The following is a 20,482-nucleotide window of genomic DNA, read 5'->3' as shown; positions in this document are numbered from 1 at the left end:
GCCAACTCAGTAATAATAATCTTGTTTCCCCCCAAATGGGAGTCCCTTATTTGATTTGATTTGACAGTCAGGAGATTTTATACCATACAGCATTAATAACACGAGTAATAAACGCACCATCATTAACTTAACTTCTCCCACGCCTAAAGAGTTAATATTTGTCATTATGGCACACTCACCACTTCTGCGGACTCTGACACGGTTCACATTGGATAGTAGGAGTGTAGCATTGGTAAAGTATGAGCTGGCCCTCGAGGACGTTAGCACCAATCTACAACTACCACCCGACCAAACTAATTTTGACGAAACCCGATGGTCTGACCTCCGTAAAGATTACGAAAGTAAAAAGATTCGAGAGTCCAAGAAGCAATTATGTGAGCAGGAACTCACTATGATGATCATGAAGGAGTGTAAGCTTCTTTATATGAACGAGCGTAGGTCGCAGCATTATGATAACCTACTTCAGTATGGAGGAGAGGTGATTCCGACAAATGTTAAAGCGCTGAAAGCGACCCTGCTTAAATCTGGGCTTTCGGAATGGAAGCCCCCGGCAGCCTCGGAATGCTTATTATTTGAAAGCCCACCCATCCAATGTACATATGGCCAAGTCTGTGCAGCGGAAACGGGTATTCTGGATAGAAGGCTGCTTCATCACTACCTAACCCCTAAATATGTGCCGAAACCACATTTCAAAATGGAGAGGAAGAGGCTTGGAGCTAAGAGTGCCGAGTTTGCAGCTTTCGTCGAAAAGCAGACATCAGATCCGAACAAACCCAGTTTAATACCGCGTCCGGAGGATGAGTCGTCCGATGAAGGCCTCTTGACTGTGGACGAGTCGGAAGACGATCTCCCAGTAAATAACGCTAAGGGGTCCAAAACCAAACTTGGTAAACGGAAACCAGCTGTTCAAAATAAGACGAAGAAGCGCACAAGAAAGCCAGCGAAATTTGTTAAGCTATATGATTGTAAAGCTCACGATTACGCTCAATTAAAATCGCAGGGAGTAAATCTGTATTCCCTGTTAGTACAAAGATTGCCTCGTGCGGAATCCCCGGCAATGGAGCAAGTGAGTAGAGCTACAGTCAAATATGAAATTAAGTCACCAACCCCCGTACTCGATGACGACGAACTTTTCGCAGAGCAACTCAGAATCCACGGCTGCCTATTACCTATACAGCTCCCGCACAACGATGTTGCCGAGGAAGAAGAGCAGTCCCCTACTTTGGAAGACGCACAAGAATACCGAATCTGGAGAAACCAGACCAGGCTATTCTTCAACGAACGAGACCGGTATATGCAGAGCAGAATCTACCGTGAGGGAGTACGAGATAATAGATTATTGCATGTTACTCAGGAACTGGTAGCATTCTGGGCTAAAGTAACAGCATGACGGGAACCAAGTAGATTTGCTAGATCGGAGTCCATATACTGTAGCCTACCCCATTGCTTTCTTTTATTGTATCATCTTATTCAAGTTTCTATATACTAATCCTGTGTAACTATCTTCAAGCGTTTGAGAGGACCTTCTGGTATAATATAATCACTTCATGTACTTAATAATCGAACATTTTTAATTTTTCATTATATACATGTATTTATGAAGATTTATTTTAATTTACTTGTGAAGCAGTAACGTAACTACTAGAGCCAAGTTTATGTTGTACACGCTTCAGGCAAAGGGTTTCAGCCATCCAAAAAACTGTTATCAACAGGCAATTAATACTATGGATTTAAAGGAACAGGATCCCTCTTCTATTATAGAAAGAAGAATGTACTTGCTATCAAAACTCTTCGCATTAACTTAGGTACCTTAGATATCAGATAGGTACCTACCTCCTAGGTAAGTAATATCGTCAATTGCTTACCCAAGTGATGTCCCATGTGCCCATCTAAAGCTCTATCTCATATCCTAAGCATAGTATCAAAGATTGATTCATGGTGTATCCTCAATGACTTCACTCTACACGATAGAAGTCAAATGAGTAATCTAGTCAGACAAATACTGGTCATAATTCCGGGTGATTTTGGGTCGGTTTCCGCGGACACGATAACCATCATTATCAATCGGGGTGTCACTTTCGCTGTCATATAATCGGCCTCCTTCCCAGCTACCAATGAAGCCACACAAATAAGCTCTGCTGAAATCGAATTTTGATCTAACATCATTTTCACATTTCCACTATAGCAGAAGTTAGCGGTTGCATGGTTGCATTTTACTTCCTTGAATAAAAAAAAAAGGGGGGGGGGGGAGGGGAACTTTTGGGTACTATACCGGTGAAGTAGGGGATAGGTCGACCATACCGGCGTCGCCTTCGATAAAATCCCAATCTTGTGGTTGATAGCCAGCATATAATGCCGGTACAAGGATTCGGGCATATTCTGGGTGAGGATATATACGGTTATATTGCCAAGAAGAAACGAGGAGCATCAACAAGGAGAACCCAAACCAGTGTCGATCTTCCATATCAATACCGAACGTTTCGCTGTAGAAATACTGCTCCCATGGCCAGTGAACTTCCTCGAGGTGTTCACGTTCCCTAGCCTCACACATCTGCAAGCCGTAATAGTATACCCTCATTATAAATCGTACGGCATGGTCCATAAGAGTCCAGTTGTTTTTGTCAGGGTCAATTGACAAATAATACCTTCTTCTTATGGTCTGGATCTCCCTATTTTCCAATGCTACAGGGACAGTCAGTAAAAATATCTCCCAGGCGAATCAAACGTAAAAAGAGAAAATATAATATTACGTACCAGGTTGTAATGTGCTCCATACGGGATTTCGTGTATCGGGATGATACTGTAAATAGTCATTATGAAATTCGCGCCAGGCGTCCATGACAACGGGCGATCGTATGACTTAAGTAAATGTTAGTTACATTATTTGACCGGAGGTACGAAACGAATAGGGGAATGCTGAATGCTACTTACAATACCTTAATTCATCAACTCCCGCATTATTGAGTGTCTCATCTTCGACGTTATAGTTATTCAGACCTACTAAGGTGAGCATTATTAACGACTGCCGATGATTCATGCGGGCTGTTTCAGCTAAAGCCGGGTCAAATTCGACCTCTTCACCCTGGCGGCCGTCTAAGAATTCAAAGGTTTCCGTTAGAGATCTATACTGATGCTTTCGTGCAAATTCCGTCCAACTGCAGCAACAAAGTCAGCTAATGTTATGCTCAAGAAATAAGCCATGAGAAATGAAATGATTACTTACTAGGCATATGATTTGTGCACAGAAAGCCGGTATCTCATAACTCTAAAGAAGTTAATTTGAGTACAGTGATAGTCGGCGATATTATTCCCAAACAGTTCTGGATCTAATTCAAGGTCTCTTGGCCATGGCCGCGTCCAAGTTCGTGCAATTTCCATCATCCACCTTTTAAAGGGGATCCATGGCTGACTTATGTCGAGAACACCCTCATTGAATCCTGGGTCGTTGACAGGAGGTCTAGATACTTCGTGGGGAATCCCTTTGCCACGCCACCACGCGCTCCACGTAAATGATGGCAAGTGATCAAAGTTAAAAAATCGACCTCTCGGTTCATATTCATCTATAACAAAGTTAAGAGGGTGGTCTCTCAACCTGTCATATGTGTTGAGTAAATGTTGCCGTATCCTATGTCTCTGCTCACGGGTAGGTCGGACGCGTCGCATAGGCGGTGAAACTATAGCGCTTGAGTGCATGGTGAATCGGTTGACTTGATGTTATGAAGTACAAACTTTACCAAGTTTAAGCAGTCTCTCAGCTGCGATATCAAAATCGAGGTATCACCATCGAGGATTCCGAGTAATGCGAGGCTGAAATATATATAGAGGGCTCTCACTATTAAACAACGTCCTCTAACAACATGTCCATAATGTCTTTGTTAAAACAACGTATTTGATACTGTTCATTACGATTCCCGTGTAGCTCAAAGGGGGGGTATAACTACAAAATTATCGTATAGTAATGATATAAAGCATTTGTTACAGTATAACATACATTTCATCCCCCTTTATTTTTGATCATCACACCTGTTTATATCTCGGTTTCTAGTTGGAACAATCACTTGCTACTACTCGCAAAACACCGAGTTTACATTCAAGCCATATGCAAGTGCAACAATTTAGAACTATGTTCTATGATTTCATCTCATTTAGTTGATTTATTGTAATGAATTATAGACGCAACACTTCGGTTTATTTACGTCCTAATTATGTCGCTGGCTACTAAGATAGCCTTAGCGGTCTTCTGAACAAATTCAGCTGCAAGTGATATATTCCCAGCCTCAAGCGCCTCTGTTATTCCCGGGAATGTTGTTGCTGCGTAGCCTGTGTGATTATGAGGGATTAGTCTTAACAGGCAACAAGGAAAAGATGAGAAGCATACCAGTATCAAGTCCCGGCGCAAAAATAAGATGCCGATAAAACTCGCGGTTGGGCAGACCACCTTGAGACACGAAGCCCCGCTGGAAGTCTCTAAACTTATGATTTACAAGGGTGAGAAGCTCAGAATCATTAGTGGAAATCGCCTGTTGCTTTTGTGCTTCTACCTCTGCTGCCGCAGTCTTAAAGTCTTGTATAGCGTTTTGTAGCGTGGATGTATCCAAAATGGACGTGGTTGAATTTACTAAAGAGAGTAAGTCGTCATAATAACTCTCCATCTGTACACCATAGTTGGGCAGGTCGAATTGTATCGCATCTTGACTCGCGAGGTTATAAGCTAAAAGCGTTAGATACTAAAAAGATGTTAGTCGGTGTGTCGTTCGGTTCACAGAAGTTTCAATGAAAGGCGGTTATACTTGAGCCGTAAACTTGTGAATAGTAAACCCAGGATCTCCGAAAGTCGACATCTGCAATATCTATCATCAGTACGATGTGATAATGATCTTTAATATTAATAAATATCGGGGAGCTCAGTTTCCAGTGTTGGTCAGCTCAAATCTCTCATAATGCACTTACCCAGTGATAAGAGTCAAAATTACTATGGTAGTGATAAATAGGATCTGTCGCACCCGAGCTTGAGCCTATATCAATCTAAACATAGTCAGCAGCAACCTTACGCATGGGGTATTTCAAAATGATTACTTACGGAACCAATTCCTCTGTGGACGAAAGATGTATAATCACTGCCGCTGCCTAGCACACCGATGAAACCTTGAGTATATTCCAGCCAGACGTCGTACATATTACGTGAATCCTTCCACGAAACTTTCTTCATAACATCTGTAGCGATCTTATGGAGCTCTGGAGTCGCTTCTATATATGGCCAGGGTCCAGATGTACCAACATCCTTTGGATATAATGTTAGAAGTTCTCATGAATAACCTCAAGGATTAGGTACTTACAACGTTCAGATATGATACCGCAGTATCGGTAAGCCAGGGGATGTATTCTTCAACCCACTGTAATAAGTGTTAGTAACTGGAAACTTCTCTTGATGCTAGTTGAAGGAGATTTAAACATTCGTTGGGGGGGAAGATTCCCCGCCAGCCAGTTCAATTAATCACTCGCTGTCAATAAAGATGAATAAGGGGCAAAGGAAACTTCAGATGCTACGAACTTCGGTTGAACCCAAGAGACCATACTCTTCTCCATCCCATGACGCAATCTGTAAATAATCAGTGGTTAGGTACACCTTGAAGTAAGGATTTGAGAGGCAGGCAAGAGCAAAAGGTCAAAGGAAGAGATGAGGAATGGTCTTAGAAACCGTTACATACGACGATGTTTCGTTTCGGCTTCCATCCCTGGGAGAGAAGCTTGCCAAATGCTTTAGAAAGCTCGACTAAAATAGCAGATCCGCTATTTGGATCAGCAGCACCACCGATAATCCAGGCATCGCGATGATTTCCTATCACAATTGTCTCATCTCCAACCGTGCCATTAATTACACCGATCGCATTCCAGATCGGGGCATACGTATCCTCCATGAAATTCGATAAGCTAATTGTCGTACCAGGCGCAGGACCGGTACTGTAAGACACGTTAAGCTTGCCCACCCAACCAGTGCGGTTGACCTCGTTTCCAGTCGTCCCATATCCATCGAGAGCGGCAAGGATTGGGATTGCGTTCGGATATGAAATTGGGATTGAAGGGATATCCGGGAGCACTGAGGGGTGCTCCACACGGGGCGAGCCTTCTTTCGAGGGATAGCCCGGAGTAGTCGGGTCGCCGGGATATGTTGAGAGAAACTGCACACTACCCCTTTGTACGCTGGAAGGGTTACGGGCTGGTCCATCCGGATAGGCCGCGTACCCATTAGCCTCGGTTATGTCCCCATCTTCGGCGGTGTCTGTAAAGATAATCACGCCTATCATACCATTGTCCTGCGCATTTTTCACCTTTAACCCCCTAAAGGGGCCTCCATACATAGCAATGGCAATCTTGCCTTCCAAGGGCACCCCGAGTTGGACCAGCCTGTCAAAATCAACCTGCTGGCCACGTCCAACATAAACGAATTCGGCATCTACACTACCGCTGGCTGAATAGCCGTGGAACGTGGGTATCGCGTTAGGATAGCTCGTCGTTTCATCCTGGCTTAACACGGCTTCCTCTAGAAACGGGCGATAAATACTCCCGTTAGAATACGTCAAACTTAGCGACTTGTTGACAGGATAGTTCAAGTAAACATCATAGGAGATAACACTTGAGTTCCATCCGCTTTCCTTCCAACGATCCGCCGTCCACTCTGCCATCGACAAATTCTTCCCAGCTAGATGTGCACCATGTGTGTAGTAGTAGGACCATTCTGATATACTCGTGTTAGATATTGAGTCTACCAGAATAGTTTCTTCTGGACTCAGAGGTTCCAATGGAGTAGTATCCCGTTTCCCTGTCAAGCTTGAATGCACGCGTCGCTCGTGCATGCACGCTTTAGTCCACGGAAAAAGAGAAAATATGATAAGAGCCTGGGCTCTGCTAATATGAAGCCACATCTTAGAAATGTTGTGAGGTGAATGGCAGATATAAGGTACGAGATTGAACCATCAGTCTCAACCCAGCTTTCAATTTATGAATAGCTTTATAAATGGCTTGGAAGTTATGGTAGGCTTGGCCTCTTGACCCCGCGGTAGTGAGTGCACTACACCGCCAATCAATGTAGATTGTAAATATGCCGGTTTGACTCTTCTACACGAAAACGACGGTTCGGTATGGGTCTAATCTGCGGGGACTATGTGGTATTCCAGGTTATCTGCTTCGCACATCTCCTTATCCCCAAGCCATGAGATCATACATATTCGCTAAGCTACCCATTTACGGCAGCTGGTATTAATATTTTCTCTTGAATGTTCCCAATTAGATTATCTACCCTAGGAATTGGTAATTGACAATACTAAGTAGAAAAAGTACATGGCAAACATTCAAGGTTAGCCGACATCTACACCTAGGCATTAAGTGTAAATAAAACAACTAGGGTTATTCTTTATACTCTTATGTCAATATTCATCATCTAAAATTCAAAACCCTGGTGAAAAGTTGTAGTACCTCACCATGCAATGTTGCACGCCTGTTCGACTCCTTATTGATACAAACATTGTAAATATACCTGTTAACCCCTATCACCCCGATTCACCAAATTCCGCCTGATTTCCTTAATCCTTTCTTCCTAGATGTTCATAAAGCGATGATTCTGTCGTCGACGACCCGCTTGGTGTATAATACGGACATCCAGGAGTATATCTAAACCCATCGGCAACGAAGCGTGAATCGTTTGACCCCTCGTCGTAAGCCGGGAGTTCCTCGTCAATAGATGCATAATCCGGGAAAGCCGAAGCCGGGCTAGGGGGCGCCGGGATTACGTGCTGCTGTCTCTGATGGGTATATTCATGAGAACGGCCCTCTTCTGCCGCAACCAAATCGCCCACGACGCTAGCAACCGCACGGAACTGCGCAATCTCCTGTTCCATCGTCGTAGAAATGTTATCCTCCTCTTCATTTCCAGATCTATCCAGTTGTCTCATGAAGGCCTCCTTTTCCTTTTCCTCATTCCCAATCTCTTGACGCCTTACACTTTCCCTCAGCCACCCAACGATTTCAGAATACCTGGTTCCGATAGCCGCGCGTCTGTTAGCCCAGGCATTGCGGCGACACTGACGACGAGCCTCTCGGGTTTGGCATCGCCCGGTATAGGAACTACGTCGACTTTTGCCAGATGCGGAAAAACAGCGCGTATAAACAGTGCCAACGAGTAAGGCAAGCACGATGAATACGGCCACGATATAAACGACCGGTAAAGGAGGTGGACCACGGTGTTCAGAATGCTTTATTGTATTAGTCAACGTTATCACATGGCTATAGAGGATGCTTACAGGACCATGGTGCGGATGCGGAGGCGTCCCTTCATGTGGTCTGAAATCTGGATGCGGCGGTTGGTCATGGTGGTCCGGTATTGGTGGAGATAAATCGGCTCCATTGACAATAATATGAGGCGGTGGTTCTAGTTTATCATCGCCAAACTTCCCGATCGGTCGCTAAAAAGTCAGTATGAAATTTCATATCATATGCTATTCCCTCGAAGCTTACCATGTTATTATCGGGTCCAGCACCTAATCTAAGGTTCTCCCGAGTCATGTCATCCTCTAGGATTTGATGACTTGGTGCTGGGTGGACGTGTGGCGGTTGCTCTTCGTAGAATTCATGAGGCGGAGGTGGAGGTGCGCAGTGACAGAATGGGGGCGGTTGGTGAAAATGAGGGGGTTCATGATAGGGAGGCCCATGATAGGGAGGCCCATGAGGGGGAGGTCCATGAGGAGGAGGTCCATGAGGAGGTTGATGATGAGGGGGGTGAGGAGGGTGAGGATGAGGTCGCGGATGCGGACATGAATGGTTCCCATGAGCGCTGCCATCATGTGGAAACCAGTGAGGTCGGTCGCCGTGACGAAATCGCCAGCCGAATCTACTCGGTCGGCCTCCAAAATGCCTCCCTCCTTCAGGCCCGTGCCCATAGAGACGGCTAGCTACGTATTTCGCACGTCCGTACATTGTTTTCACAAGGCATTTCAGACTATCGCACCTCCAAAATGAATGAAATTCATCAGGACTCTTGAAGTCGTAAGTTTCGGAGATATGCTGCACTTTAGAAGAAATTGCTTGTTCAAGTGCCGCAAATTGTCGTATCATCGATTTCAACTCAGCCAGCTCACTGTCCAAAGGTGTTGAAGTTTCCTTGACCAAGTTTTCGTCCGTGGCCGAGGCCGGAATAGGAGTCTCAGTAACAGATACCGTGCCATTGATGGAGGAGATAGAAGGCGGCGCCATTTGTTGGAACTGAACAACAAATTTAACATCATGGGCTTCCTCGCCGTCTAAAGAGACAACTTCAAAAGTCATCAGCTGGCCCTGAAACTCGTCTTCAAGATGTACACAACTAAAGGTCCAGTTGGCAAGAACGGTATTGCCATGGTCAGTAATGACGGGCCCAGACCCAGCACCGTTTTCATCTTGCGCGAGCGATTGACCGCTAAGGGTCACATTTCCGTAGCCGCACGGAGACGTCGACTCGAGGATGTCAAGACGTAGAGTCTGAATAAGATGTATTAGCTAATTGTCACTTCACGGTATTTTCGTAACGGCTTACAGTTCCGTGACGATTAATTTCATCTGAAGTTGGGTTGATATCGAAGTTGATTAATGCGTGTGAGACCTTGACTTGAAATGATGGCTACGTGTTAGAAGTATACGACAAATTTCATGATATTTGATGAATTCTTACGCTCTTGTCCGGTTGGAAGAGCAGCTGTAAGCAGCGGTGCTAGCAGCCACCAGGCCTTCAGGTAGCCACGCATCGTGCGATTAGGCTCCCAGAAATTGTAGACGAGAATAGATAGAGAGTAAGGGACTACCTCAGCATGACAAGACTATGGACTATCCACCCTCAACAATGATGTTGAAGTGTAAGAAGAAACTTAAATGGCTGCCTACACAAGCGGCCGTAAGGAATATGTAAGACGCCCGAGTCCCCCGTGGAGAGAGCCGCGCGGACATTCACTTTAAGAAATCCACCCGCGCTAGAAAACGGCAGGTAATCTTCAAGGGATAAAACAAAGCGGGACGCCAGGTATATTATGTAGATTTATTATATGAAAAACTAGTAAATACCTATAAAAGACGGACACAGCCTACTCTAAAACTGCTTCAACTACCAGCATTTCGCCGATGAAATGATAGAAGCTTTAGTGCTGCCTTTCAGGAGGCTGTGTTAGTCTAACTACGACTCGGTAGGGATGGTAAACCGCGCCCACCAATGAGCTACAGCTAGCTGACGAGTCCTTCTAACCCAGCTTGCACTGGACCAGGATCAATGACAACCAAAATCGGGAGATGGATTCGTATGCACACGAGATTATGCGCGTATGTCCTATCAAAAGGAAAGTAAAATAAATAAAAGCCGGTTTCGTACACGTAAGTAGGTATTAGGACACTTATCGACGAGTGTACCTAGGTAGGTAGGTAAGGTATCTAAACCAGCAATTCTTTGAGGCCTCCAGAATTAGAAATATCAATTAAGAATTCATATAAACCCGATATAACAATATCAGCTAGAACCAAATTCAATTGACAATTATGTACAATCTATTCTTAGATGGACAAGGGGCATATAAACCATTAACTTGGACGTACGTACGGAATAGAAGCCCTAGAGTTGGTGCTTGAAGTAAATCGATGATTTGAATGATTCAATGAGACCTTAACCTAGGTTAGGTAGATGAATCCATTAGGTACCTAATTGATGTGTGACCCTCAGGCTGAGGGCCTCGGCTCAACTCGTGGCTGATGATTACCTAAGTATCTAAGTACCTAGGTACCTAGGTAACCTACCTAAGCATAAGGCTGACCTAGAGTGTGGCAAGTGTGGCTAACAAGCTTCCCGGTTCCGACCCCACTAAATTCAAGCTTTCCAGCTCCCAGCACTTTGTCACCATATCACATCGCTGAATCACATCACCGAGCAAGAATTCCTAGTCGCGCAACTCTATCAACAGGTATTATACTATACCAAACCCAAGAGTGCAGCTCATTCAAGATGGTAATTATTATATTTAATTCGCCCCTTCCCGCAATTCGTCTACTTGTGCGCTAATGCGAACACATCCTAGTTGCCCCTCGGTCTCTTGAATGCGGCCCAAGGTCATCCTATGCTCGTAGAGCTTAAGAACGGAGAGACACTAAACGGACATTTAATACAATGTGATACATGGATGAACTTAACGCTAAAGGAGGTCATCCAGACGAGTCCAGTGCGCAATTATATCTTCATACTCCGACTGGTGTCATGGCTAATATCATAAAAATAGGAAGGAGACAAATTCGTTCGCCTGCCCGAGGTATATATCAAAGGAAATAATGTAAGCCCCCATAGCATAGGTGAAAATACAACACCGAAATATGTACCTAATCGGACACAAGATCAAATACCTCCGAGTACCAGACGAGATCATCGACCTTGTGAAAGAGCAGCACCATGGTCAACAAGGTGGATTTAGGGGTGGCCGTGGTGGTGGACACGGCCAACAGAGAGGAGATCATGGCGGTAGAGGCGGTGACAGAGGCGGCCGGGGCGGACGAGGCCAAGGAAGGGGTAGGGGCAGAGGCCGAGGAGCTTGAAAACAGACCGGTAATATGATGCCAACGTGGAAGATACAATGCAGGTGGTCAAGCCACTGACAGGGCTCCCGAACAGTAGCAGCATGAGGACGTACCTATAACACGCCTCCAAGAAGCTAGCAAAGTTGGGCCACAGTGCTAGGATACAGTTCAGATGAAGATACCCAAGCCCGCCGCGATGGCGTTGGCGCAAACAGTACACGTGTATTTGTTAAACGACTGTGAACTCCGAACAGACCTTTGAAACTCCGAGCATAGGCCGCGGGGAGAGCCATGGTGACAATCCAAGTACGCTCCGGGACATGCCCTAAACTCTGAGCTACTAGGTATTTCAAGTTTTCCGACTCTTCATACCATGAATGTCTTAGATCTATACATGTAAAGATGTACCTATGTACATAGGAACATGTGGATACAGACCGAACCTTATGTACATACATAAGTACCTACCTAGGTTAGGTAATTAGGTCTTAGACCTGCCAGCTGCAAACAGCCGTGATAAAATATAGGTACTGCATCGTTATCTTATCATAACCTAGGTAGGTACCTATATTCATTTGCGCCTCAACAGCATGTAGAATTCAGCGTCAACTTCTTTTAGCCACGCAATGCCGGGAGAGCGCATCGTCCTTGATGGGCTATGGCGATGCCTATGTCCTTCTGCCGATATGGCCACGCTCTCAAGACTAATTAGCCCTCGTGGCAACGCTCACATCTCCAATAGACCAGGTCGGCGAGAGTACCACCGCATTCCTGTTGTCCCTCGTACTAACCAGTCGCGCGATGATTACCCCCCAGGTGAGAAAATACGGATTGAGTACCTGAAGCGAGTAGCAAACCGAAGCCCGTGGGTTCCTGGGATGCTCTTCGGGGACACCGAAGCTGTAACCGCAAAGCTCGAGTCGATTCCAACGAAGACCATCTACGCCGCTATCAAAGAGCTCACGAGAGTCGAAGATGCGTATAAATCAATTGTAAAATTAGTCGAATATCTAGTAAGAGAAAGAAAAGAGAAGCCAAATGCTATACTCTATGAGAGCCTTATAAAGGCGAATATCGACAAAAACCATGGGTCCGCAGAGATCGCCGGTCGATTACTCCAGGAAATGGAGAGACTAGGCATTCCAACGACACCGCAAATCTATCAAGCTCTCCTAGAAGTAAGATGCCGGCCCGTTTTATAGATTGGTATTTCCCGACCTAACATCACAACTCAGGTTACGGCGGTTCATCCTGATTATACTCTTCGAAACACCGTGCTCTTCGAGATGAAAAATCGGTGGTATACACCAACAGCAGATGACTTGGTAAATATTACTGTTGGACTATTGAGAGATAGCCAATACGAGCTTGCGCTTGAGAAATTAGAGGAATTGCATAAGGATCCCCTCAACACCCCCCTCTGGCTCTACGACGTATTCCTTTATACCTTTGGGGACTTAGGCTTCCACGGAGAGACGCTCTCAATTCTCAAGCATCGAATGAAGGTTGCAAACATGGTCAGAGAGCCATTGTCCCTGAATTCATGGCAGTTTCTTCTCGACGTATTTAGTAGGGACGCTTTTTACGAAGGGATAAAATATATATGGGACCGCTCAGTCTCCCCTAAATATATTAATCCACCAGATGGCGTCATTCTAAATATTATAAATGCGGCGTCGAATCATGGAGACGCAAGCTTAGCCATAAGCGCAATTCAGATGCTTTCAAACCGCGGCAAGAAACTTGAGCTGCACCACTATGAGGCTCTCGTAGATATCCACGCCCAGCAGAAGGAGCTTCGTAAAGCGTTTACGACCTTATGTATCATGTCCAAGGCAGATCTACGTCCTTGTCTCTCCAGTACGCGATCCATTTATCGAGTGTTACGCGATTCGTCCTCGGAAACAGATAATGCTTTGGCGATATTAAACGACCTCCGGTTACATCATCATGTCCCTACAGCCGCATTCAACGTTGTCTTGGAGACTACGGAAATTCATCACGGGTTCAAAGCAGCCTTGGATCTCTATAGAAGCGTCCGGCAGATTTGTGCTGACGGTCCGGATCTTGAAACCTACCATATTCTCCTTGGCAACTGCACAATGAAGAAGGCAATGAACTTTTTATTCGCAGAGATGGAGGCTTTCTCCGTCGAACCTACCCAAACCACATACGACCATCTCATTCGAATCTCTTGCATGCAGGAGAATTATGAGCAGGCATTCGCATTCCTTGAGAAGATGAAGTCTTGTAAGACAGGAGGAGTGTCAAATAACTGGTGGATGAGTAGGGGTTCGGCCTTGGCGCTCATCAGAAGGTGCATCCAAGCCGAGGATATCAGAGCACAGGAACTTATTGAGGAATGTCGTAAGAGGCGCATATCCATTGATGTGGAAGTGCAGAAATTACTCGAGACGATCCAAAGGCAGAAGGAGTCGGCTAAATTAGATGCAAGTGACCCTATAGAACCACTATCTATAGTACCAGCCACTGCGATATCTCCAGAAGAGGCTCAGAGCTCAAAGCCTATGGCACTGTCGAGTTGGATGTAGAGCTAACTCGGTGGGAATGTAATACGTCATAATTCAATTGGCTACGCCGTGGGCCTTTGATCGCTATGCCTCGATGTGTGATGCTAAGACTTACTTTCTCATATCACCCTTCCGGATTCGTGTGCCTATATGAAGACGATACCTCATCGATTCTATGGTCTATGCCGTTGCGGTCTTAGTCTGAGCTCATCAACGGCGTTCAGGTGCGTAGACTAGCTGCGTAGTCGAGACGTTCTTGGTGAGGTATTGGATAGTACTGTTTGTGACATCACGTATTCATAGCCGATTTGTCTACCTAATCTATATTTAAATGGATATGCTAATGATTAACATTTGGATCCTATACTTTGATAATCCACCATGATTTTGAGGTTTGACTTCCCATGCTAGTTGCCACTTTATATAGCGTAGTTGAAAATGCCCAGATACAAAATCAAACCATCGTAAAGTAGTTTAGAGTAATACATGATGCCAATGTATCTCGCTAAACACAGCACTAGTATGCTGATATCCTATTATGTCTTGTTAATAGTCTCTAAGCATTAATTGTTACGGTTGCTATATTAGCCAGACCGTCTGAGTAGGCGATAATATAAGGCAGGTAGTTATCTCAAAGCATGTTGCGAGGATGTTCTAGTTCTTTAAAACATCGATGATAGTACTAGTGTTTGACTTCAGCCTCTGATACAGGCTAGTCTATTAGTAGATTTACTAGGAAAAAGGATACTATTTTTACTCTGAATATTAACGTACTACCCATTCTCAAAATTAGCAGTCTTGTTAAATGTGGCGTAAACTATCACAATTATAACAGATGGTAGACATAAATTTAGACGTTTGAAATGGGACTAGTTTATGACTATGTTTGGCACTTGAGTATAATCCTATTTTGTGGTTATAGGGGGTTGGTTACTGTTCTTGACAATCCATGTATTCGTAGGGTGTTTAAAGAATCACCATCGCGACTCCGGCGATAGAATGACTCTACATAGGTAATAATCAGCTTATTACTACCTAGTAGAGATTTGTTTACCTTGACTGGGTAGTTTACCTATACTTTAAATCGTAACATCATAACTAGGTACCGTGGCCTTGAAGAAACTATAAGATGAGAGTATTATCACCTTACCATACTAAAAATATGATCTACTTGTTAGGTATTATAGGTATTATAGGTATTGATATACCTACACTCAATGTTCTTATCCAATTTAAGCATCCCGCAAATTGTTGGTGATGTTGTTTCTATTTTAATTTATTTCAACTAGCTACATCTAAGGAATAATAGGGGTATGCGCATCAATCAGTGAGCGCGTTTGTATGTACAAAGGTTCGAGAGCTCATGAAACATCGAAATTTTGATGGGCCTATCGATTTGTTGCACTGTAACCTTAATACTTTGGGTACCTAGGTTGGCTTGGTAGGGGTCGGAGAACGGAAAAAATATTCCCAAATAGTAAATATCCAAGTACCCGCATTGCATAAAAGGGGCAATGTAGGTTAAAAAGATTTCCCCACAAACAACATGCCATCCCGCACCAAATTGGTGGTGACCTTTTGATTGTAACTAGTCACCAACCAGTTGGCTCGCTAAACATTGCTCCCTGCTATCTCCTTCCTTCGAACACGAACAGAGTCGTCAAATACATACGCGTATAAGCACCCTATTATGCAGGCTATATATGTATAACAAACAGCAATACGAGCTTCTGCAGAGGCGTTATGACTAGTTTGTATTATAGTGCTTATAGATACCTATCCTCGATTAGGGAAATACTTATTATCTTAATAGACGTCTTTGCATGCAGATGTAGTCCTCGATTTGTCTCCTTGCTTACATGTATGCGGGACTTGTACCTCGCAATATAAAATTTGAGTGGATCATCTGCGTGTAATGAAGTACCTATCTGCCTACCTAATCTACCTACGTTAGGCAATTAATGGTCTTAACTTACAGGCACAAACCTAACACAAGTATTACCAAGGTTCCTATGAAGTAGTGGCACGTAATATAGGTACCTACTTGGGTAATATACTTGGGTAGAGGGAATCGTTAGGTCTAATACAGATGTATGTACTTCCGATACTTCGGTAATGGGCTGTGAAGAAAACGTTGAACGGTAGAAGAGAATGTCCGAAGGAAAAAGAAAAGAAAAAAACAACAACAAGTCGATAAAGATAAATATATGATGAGGTGGCAGAAAGCTTGCAGAGCCGATGCAGTAGCGAAAAAGAAGCTTCAACGTGCTGGTTGATTAAATCCCCTGCCCAATTGAAGTTTCAGACCAATCAACGAGCTCAGACTCAGTAGTAATCCTTGTCTTTTAAGTCCCTGTAGCTAGGTACATGTACCTACCTAAGGTCCCTAGGTAGCCAGCTACATGTATGAGTGCTTTTGGAGTGCATCGAGTATCCTTGCCTCACCCGGCTCCAGCGCATTAACAGTAACTAGCAGCGCTGCTAACCGTAATCTGATAGTGCATTGGAAGGGGCCTAATAAAGGAGTACTCAGGTACGGTATAGAATCGGTATGGTACAGGGGTAATTTAATACACTACCTGTATGTACCTAGTAAGTAGCACGACCCCAAGCCCCTTTTAAAGCAAAAAGTCAGGGCGGCCAGGGACCCAAATTTGATTTTTTGAATGAGGAGACTAGAAACAGGAGGTCGGGTTGCACACCACCTTCAACTTCATTTTCCCACGTAAATTCTTCCTCCGTTTAGTCTTCAACCTCCTAATTTGGCAGACTGGCACTCTCTCTGCCATCCCAACCATCCCATTAATCCAATTCATCGTTTTTTCTTCCTGCAACCCGACATTCTCTATTTTCTAACGAGATACCGGTACACGCAGAGTCCGTCCCTCGACCCGTTTACTTCTTTCGCTCGCTTCATTTGCAATACTGTTTGAACGCTCTGCGACCTTTGTAATTGACACGCGACAAAAAGTCATCTTTTCGGTACGTGAGCATCGAATCCGTCCTCCTTGCCCTACATATGTACATACAGAAAGACACACAGGGTCAGACTCGTTGCGTCGAACTTCCCGTCGTCCATGTTTTTCGCAAGTCTTCGCAGCAGCCGGAGCCCAGTTGTCGCGTCAACTTTCCGTTTTTTTCTCTCTTTCAGAAGTCAACTTCATCCCGCCCAAACAACAACGGTAAACCTTGGGATCTGGACTAACTATTCTGTATCTGTAGACTAAATATCGCACTTTCTCCGCATCGTATCTTTTAGGTCCTGACATCTCTTGACGTATTTACTATGGGTAAGCGCTTTCCTCTTCTTACTGATGCAGTCGCACGTTTCGACGAGGAGAGCAATATTGCAAGAGTCGCCGCCATGATGGAAACAACGGTTGTCCTGTCTGAACCCTATTTTCCCTTGCTTGGACCAGATGGATTCCCTCCGGATCGAACACCTCCATCCCATTAACATCAACAACACTCATCCGCTTACCCAACTACCTCATCCTCGTTTTTTGGTTGATCTATCACTTCTTGGGGTTTGACCTTTTTTTGGTTCTTTGGAATATCCGACCATTGTTAGAAGAAATTGTCCCATCCATTCAAAACCCAGAGAAAAAAAAACAGAAAATTCCCAGCTATTCGTACAATGCCAGCTTTCCTTAGCCCTCACAATAAGGCACGAGCTCGCAGCGTTCAACTGGACAGTGCTCACATCATGGAAAATCTCTGTTTGCCTCAGAGAGAGTCGGCTACATCCCCAACTCTGGCTATTAGGTCAAGCATCCGGCTAGACCAGGAGAATCGACCGCCTTCTGTTCGACATTATCGTAGCATGCTAGTCGTGGACGCTCCGTCTCTTGGCCCCCTCAAGCCGATGTCTTACGACGAGCTTTATTTCCATCAACCGCTTGCTGGTATAACTCTTCGGACAGCCTCTTGCAATTTGCTCTCCTCTATACGTCTGATACCTGTTGGAGTTTCATGCTAACTTGCAATAGCTGCAAATGGTACGATAGCATCGCCTGTGCCGAGCGAGGGCAAGCAAATTCTATCTCAACCATCCTCTCCGCCGAGTTCTGACTTTAAATCAACAGCCCCATCTGCTGCCCCGACGTCGGGCCTAATCATCAATGACAATAAAAACATTGTTCGAAGGAAGTTGACCGGCTACGTCGGTTTTGCGAACTTGCCAAACCAATGGCATCGCAAGAGTGTCCGAAAGGGCTTCAACTTCAATGTTATGGTTGTTGGTAAGTGTCTACTATCTCCTTTCGATTAGTCAATGACTAAATATGACCGCTTTTAGGTGAGTCCGGCTTGGGTAAATCTACTCTCGTCAACACTCTGTTCAATACGTCTCTGTACCCACCCAAGGACCGAAAGGGACCTAGCCTTGACATAATACCCAAGACTGTCTCTATCCAATCCATCAGTGCGGACATTGAGGAGGCTGGTGTTCGTCTACGCTTGACTGTTGTCGATACTCCCGGCTTTGGAGATTTCGTGAACAACGATGAGTCGTGGAGACCCATTGTTGACAACATCGAGCAACGCTATGACGCCTATCTAGATGCCGAGAACAAGGTCAACCGAATGAATATTGTAGACAATCGTATCCACGCTTGTGTCTTCTTCATTCAACCTACCGGTCATTCCTTGAAACCTCTTGATATCGAGGTTATGCGTCGTCTGCATACCAAGGTCAATCTTATCCCCGTCATTGCTAAATCGGATACTCTTACCGATGACGAGATTGCCGGCTTTAAATCTAGAGTATGTTTTTGTGGTCTCCGTTCATTCGTATCTTACTAACTTCGTTATAGATCCTCGCAGACATCAAGCATCACGGAATTCAGATCTTTGAGGGACCTCGATATGAGCTGGACGACGAAGAGACGATCGCAGAGAACAATGAGATCATGTCGAAGGTTCCTTTCGCTGTTGTGGGTGCCAATAACGAGATCACCAATGCCGATGGACGCAAGGTTCGCGGCCGTCGATACCCATGGGGTGTTATTGAAGTCGACAACGAGGAGCACTGTGATTTCGTCAAGTTGCGCCAGATGCTCATCCGAACTCACATGGAGGAGCTCAAGGAACACACCAACAATGTTCTTTACGAGAACTACCGAACAGACAAGCTCACCGCAATGGGTGTTGCTCAAGATCCTAGCGTCTTCAAGGAGGTCAACCCTGCCGTCAAGCAAGAAGAGGAGCGTGCTCTACATGAGCAGAAGCTTGCCAAGATGGAGGCCGAAATGAAGATGGTATTCCAGCAGAAGGTAGCTGAAAAGGAGAGTAAACTGAAACAGAGCGAAGAAGAACTGTATGCCCGTCATAGAGAGATGAAGGAGCAGCTAGAACGGCAGCGGCTAGAACTCGAGGAGAAGAAGTCCAGAATTGAATCCGGAAGACCCATAGAAAAGGAGGGCAAGCGAAAGGGTTTCTCCTTACGGAACTAACCTTTAACGACAACTCATTAGAATCTATGATCTACGCCCGGAGCCTTCATGATGCCCGTCTAGTACCAGCCTGCCGCGTCTCTTCACTTCGTCATTCTGTCTATTCAACCTTCTGTTCTTTTAATTACTCATCACTTAATGCACCTCACCAGAGATTGTCAGTTGGGCAATCCTCGGATGAGCATCATCTCCTGGCCGTGGTTAGTGGTACCGACAGAAGCACCCGGCAACTACCATGAAAACGACAAAAGGCCGGTTACCGAGGCACAGTTTCCTGATGTCTGAGGTTGTTTTTCCGGCGTTCTTGAACATTGCGGCGAGATATAGTTGGTTCAGGATTTTGACGACTGTATCCCATTCCCTCCGACGTTATGCATCAGGCTGCCTTGTATGTCTCGTTAAAACCGCCTCGACATCCCATTTGAGATTTGGAGAGGGGCGAGCATGACATAGTGAAATAGGCACGGCAGGACAGCATCTATTTAATTGTTCCTTATCAACCGGTCGGAATGTCCCCGCATACTGCCCCGAAGACAACACGGTTCTTGTTGCCTCTGTCGGAGTCTTCGTCCTACCGTTTATTTTCCTTCACGATCATATGTGCTTGTTTTTTTCAGCTGTTACGACAAAATACCCGGAATTGGCGAAAAGTCGATAGGCGGCTTGGTGTGTTCGTGGAGGATACGGAGGAGAATGTCAGAGTATAATGCTCCCCTCAAAAATTAGATGTCTGTATTTTAGGAGTAAGCTTTCTCGCTCACGGGATGGGGTTGTATCCACTGGCCTCGCTGGCTGGTGCCATCCGGCGAGGAAGACCCTCTCGACGCACACGCACATCTGGCCACGAACTTGGCTCACTCTTGGTTTTCCTTACGTCAACCCACTGTCCTGTGTTTTCTTTGTGTTTCTAGCCTCGACGTGTTT

The 20,482-nt window shown here is 45.0% G+C and overlaps 7 protein-coding genes across 7 annotated transcripts; 4 read left to right on the top strand and 3 right to left on the bottom strand.

Moving 5' to 3' along the window:
- The first annotated feature begins 77 nt into the window (after positions 1-77).
- Positions 78-1,522, top strand: F4813DRAFT_400527 (uncharacterized protein). Its single transcript, XM_049248276.1, has one exon. The coding sequence runs from the start codon at positions 167-169 to the stop codon at positions 1,388-1,390; it is 1,224 nt and encodes a 407-aa protein (XP_049094843.1). The 5' UTR covers positions 78-166; the 3' UTR covers positions 1,391-1,522.
- Positions 1,523-1,987: 465 nt separating this feature from the next.
- F4813DRAFT_394226 (uncharacterized protein) lies at positions 1,988-3,693 on the bottom strand (the record flags this gene model as incomplete). Its single annotated transcript, XM_049247529.1, has 5 exons — positions 1,988-2,179; positions 2,273-2,682; positions 2,755-2,859; positions 2,932-3,155; positions 3,224-3,693. The coding sequence occupies 5 exons, from the start codon at positions 3,691-3,693 to the stop codon at positions 1,988-1,990; spliced, it is 1,401 nt and encodes a 466-aa protein (XP_049094842.1).
- Positions 3,694-4,052: 359 nt separating this feature from the next.
- On the bottom strand, positions 4,053-7,150 carry F4813DRAFT_376494 (glutamate carboxypeptidase). The gene is made up of 8 exons (XM_049245133.1): positions 5,709-7,150; positions 5,552-5,599; positions 5,337-5,393; positions 5,081-5,281; positions 4,951-5,025; positions 4,791-4,841; positions 4,379-4,727; positions 4,053-4,320 (listed from the first exon to the last, which is right to left on the bottom strand). Exons 1-8 carry the CDS (start codon positions 6,921-6,923, stop codon positions 4,193-4,195), a joined length of 2,124 nt encoding a protein of 707 aa, XP_049094841.1. The 5' UTR covers positions 6,924-7,150; the 3' UTR covers positions 4,053-4,192.
- A 430-nt stretch (positions 7,151-7,580) lies between these two features.
- Positions 7,581-9,773, bottom strand: F4813DRAFT_394224 (uncharacterized protein; the record flags this gene model as incomplete). The annotated part of the gene is made up of 5 exons (XM_049247528.1): positions 7,581-8,249; positions 8,298-8,459; positions 8,512-9,510; positions 9,566-9,636; positions 9,701-9,773. 5 exons carry the CDS (start codon positions 9,771-9,773, stop codon positions 7,581-7,583), a joined length of 1,974 nt encoding a protein of 657 aa, XP_049094840.1.
- Positions 9,774-10,633: 860 nt separating this feature from the next.
- On the top strand, positions 10,634-12,083 carry F4813DRAFT_376487 (like-Sm domain-containing protein). Its single transcript, XM_049245132.1, has 4 exons — positions 10,634-11,014; positions 11,085-11,225; positions 11,283-11,333; positions 11,395-12,083. Exons 1-4 carry the CDS (start codon positions 11,012-11,014, stop codon positions 11,590-11,592), a joined length of 393 nt encoding a protein of 130 aa, XP_049094839.1. The 5' UTR covers positions 10,634-11,011; the 3' UTR covers positions 11,593-12,083.
- Positions 12,078-14,566, top strand: F4813DRAFT_376484 (uncharacterized protein). The gene is made up of 2 exons (XM_049245131.1): positions 12,078-12,752; positions 12,810-14,566. The coding sequence occupies exons 1-2, from the start codon at positions 12,201-12,203 to the stop codon at positions 14,124-14,126; spliced, it is 1,869 nt and encodes a 622-aa protein (XP_049094838.1). The 5' UTR covers positions 12,078-12,200; the 3' UTR covers positions 14,127-14,566.
- Positions 14,567-16,728: 2,162 nt separating this feature from the next.
- F4813DRAFT_376478 (Septin-domain-containing protein) lies at positions 16,729-19,574 on the top strand. The gene is made up of 5 exons (XM_049245130.1): positions 16,729-17,087; positions 17,328-17,395; positions 18,095-18,346; positions 18,403-18,869; positions 18,920-19,574. The coding sequence occupies exons 2-5, from the start codon at positions 17,392-17,394 to the stop codon at positions 19,556-19,558; spliced, it is 1,362 nt and encodes a 453-aa protein (XP_049094837.1). The 5' UTR covers positions 16,729-17,087; positions 17,328-17,391; the 3' UTR covers positions 19,559-19,574.
- The last annotated feature ends 908 nt before the right edge of the window (positions 19,575-20,482 follow it).

This window comes from Daldinia decipiens (assembly GCF_022478715.1).
Source record: "Daldinia decipiens strain CBS 113046 unplaced genomic scaffold F4813scaffold_57, whole genome shotgun sequence".
Classification (NCBI taxonomy): domain Eukaryota; kingdom Fungi; phylum Ascomycota; class Sordariomycetes; order Xylariales; family Hypoxylaceae; genus Daldinia; species Daldinia decipiens.
Note: the sequence above shows the minus strand (reverse complement) of the source record. Positions and strands in the feature narration are given on the sequence as shown.

What these genes read in the sequence shown, in the direction of transcription:
- F4813DRAFT_376494 (XM_049245133.1), bottom strand. Translation starts at nt 6,923, where the DNA reads ATGTGGCTTCATATTAGCAGAGCCCAGGCTCTTATCATATTTTCTCTT. An exon ending in AGCCGAAACGAAACATCGTC is followed by an intron (nt 5,600 to 5,708) that starts GTATGTAACGGT and finishes GATTATTTACAG; the next exon opens with ATTGCGTCATGGGATGGAGA. An exon ending in TCCACAGAGGAATTGGTTCC is followed by an intron (nt 5,026 to 5,080) that starts GTAAGTAATCAT and finishes GACTATGTTTAG; the next exon opens with ATTGATATAGGCTCAAGCTC.
- F4813DRAFT_376478 (XM_049245130.1), top strand. An exon ending in CTTCAATGTTATGGTTGTTG is followed by an intron (nt 18,347 to 18,402) that starts GTAAGTGTCTAC and finishes GACCGCTTTTAG; the next exon opens with GTGAGTCCGGCTTGGGTAAA. An exon ending in TTGCCGGCTTTAAATCTAGA is followed by an intron (nt 18,870 to 18,919) that starts GTATGTTTTTGT and finishes ACTTCGTTATAG; the next exon opens with ATCCTCGCAGACATCAAGCA.
- F4813DRAFT_376487 (XM_049245132.1), top strand. An exon ending in AGGTCATCCAGACGAGTCCA is followed by an intron (nt 11,226 to 11,282) that starts GTGCGCAATTAT and finishes TCATAAAAATAG; the next exon opens with GAAGGAGACAAATTCGTTCG. An exon ending in TATATATCAAAGGAAATAAT is followed by an intron (nt 11,334 to 11,394) that starts GTAAGCCCCCAT and finishes ATCGGACACAAG; the next exon opens with ATCAAATACCTCCGAGTACC.
- F4813DRAFT_376484 (XM_049245131.1), top strand. Translation starts at nt 12,201, where the DNA reads ATGCCGGGAGAGCGCATCGTCCTTGATGGGCTATGGCGATGCCTATGT. An exon ending in TCTATCAAGCTCTCCTAGAA is followed by an intron (nt 12,753 to 12,809) that starts GTAAGATGCCGG and finishes ATCACAACTCAG; the next exon opens with GTTACGGCGGTTCATCCTGA.
- F4813DRAFT_400527 (XM_049248276.1), top strand. Translation starts at nt 167, where the DNA reads ATGGCACACTCACCACTTCTGCGGACTCTGACACGGTTCACATTGGAT.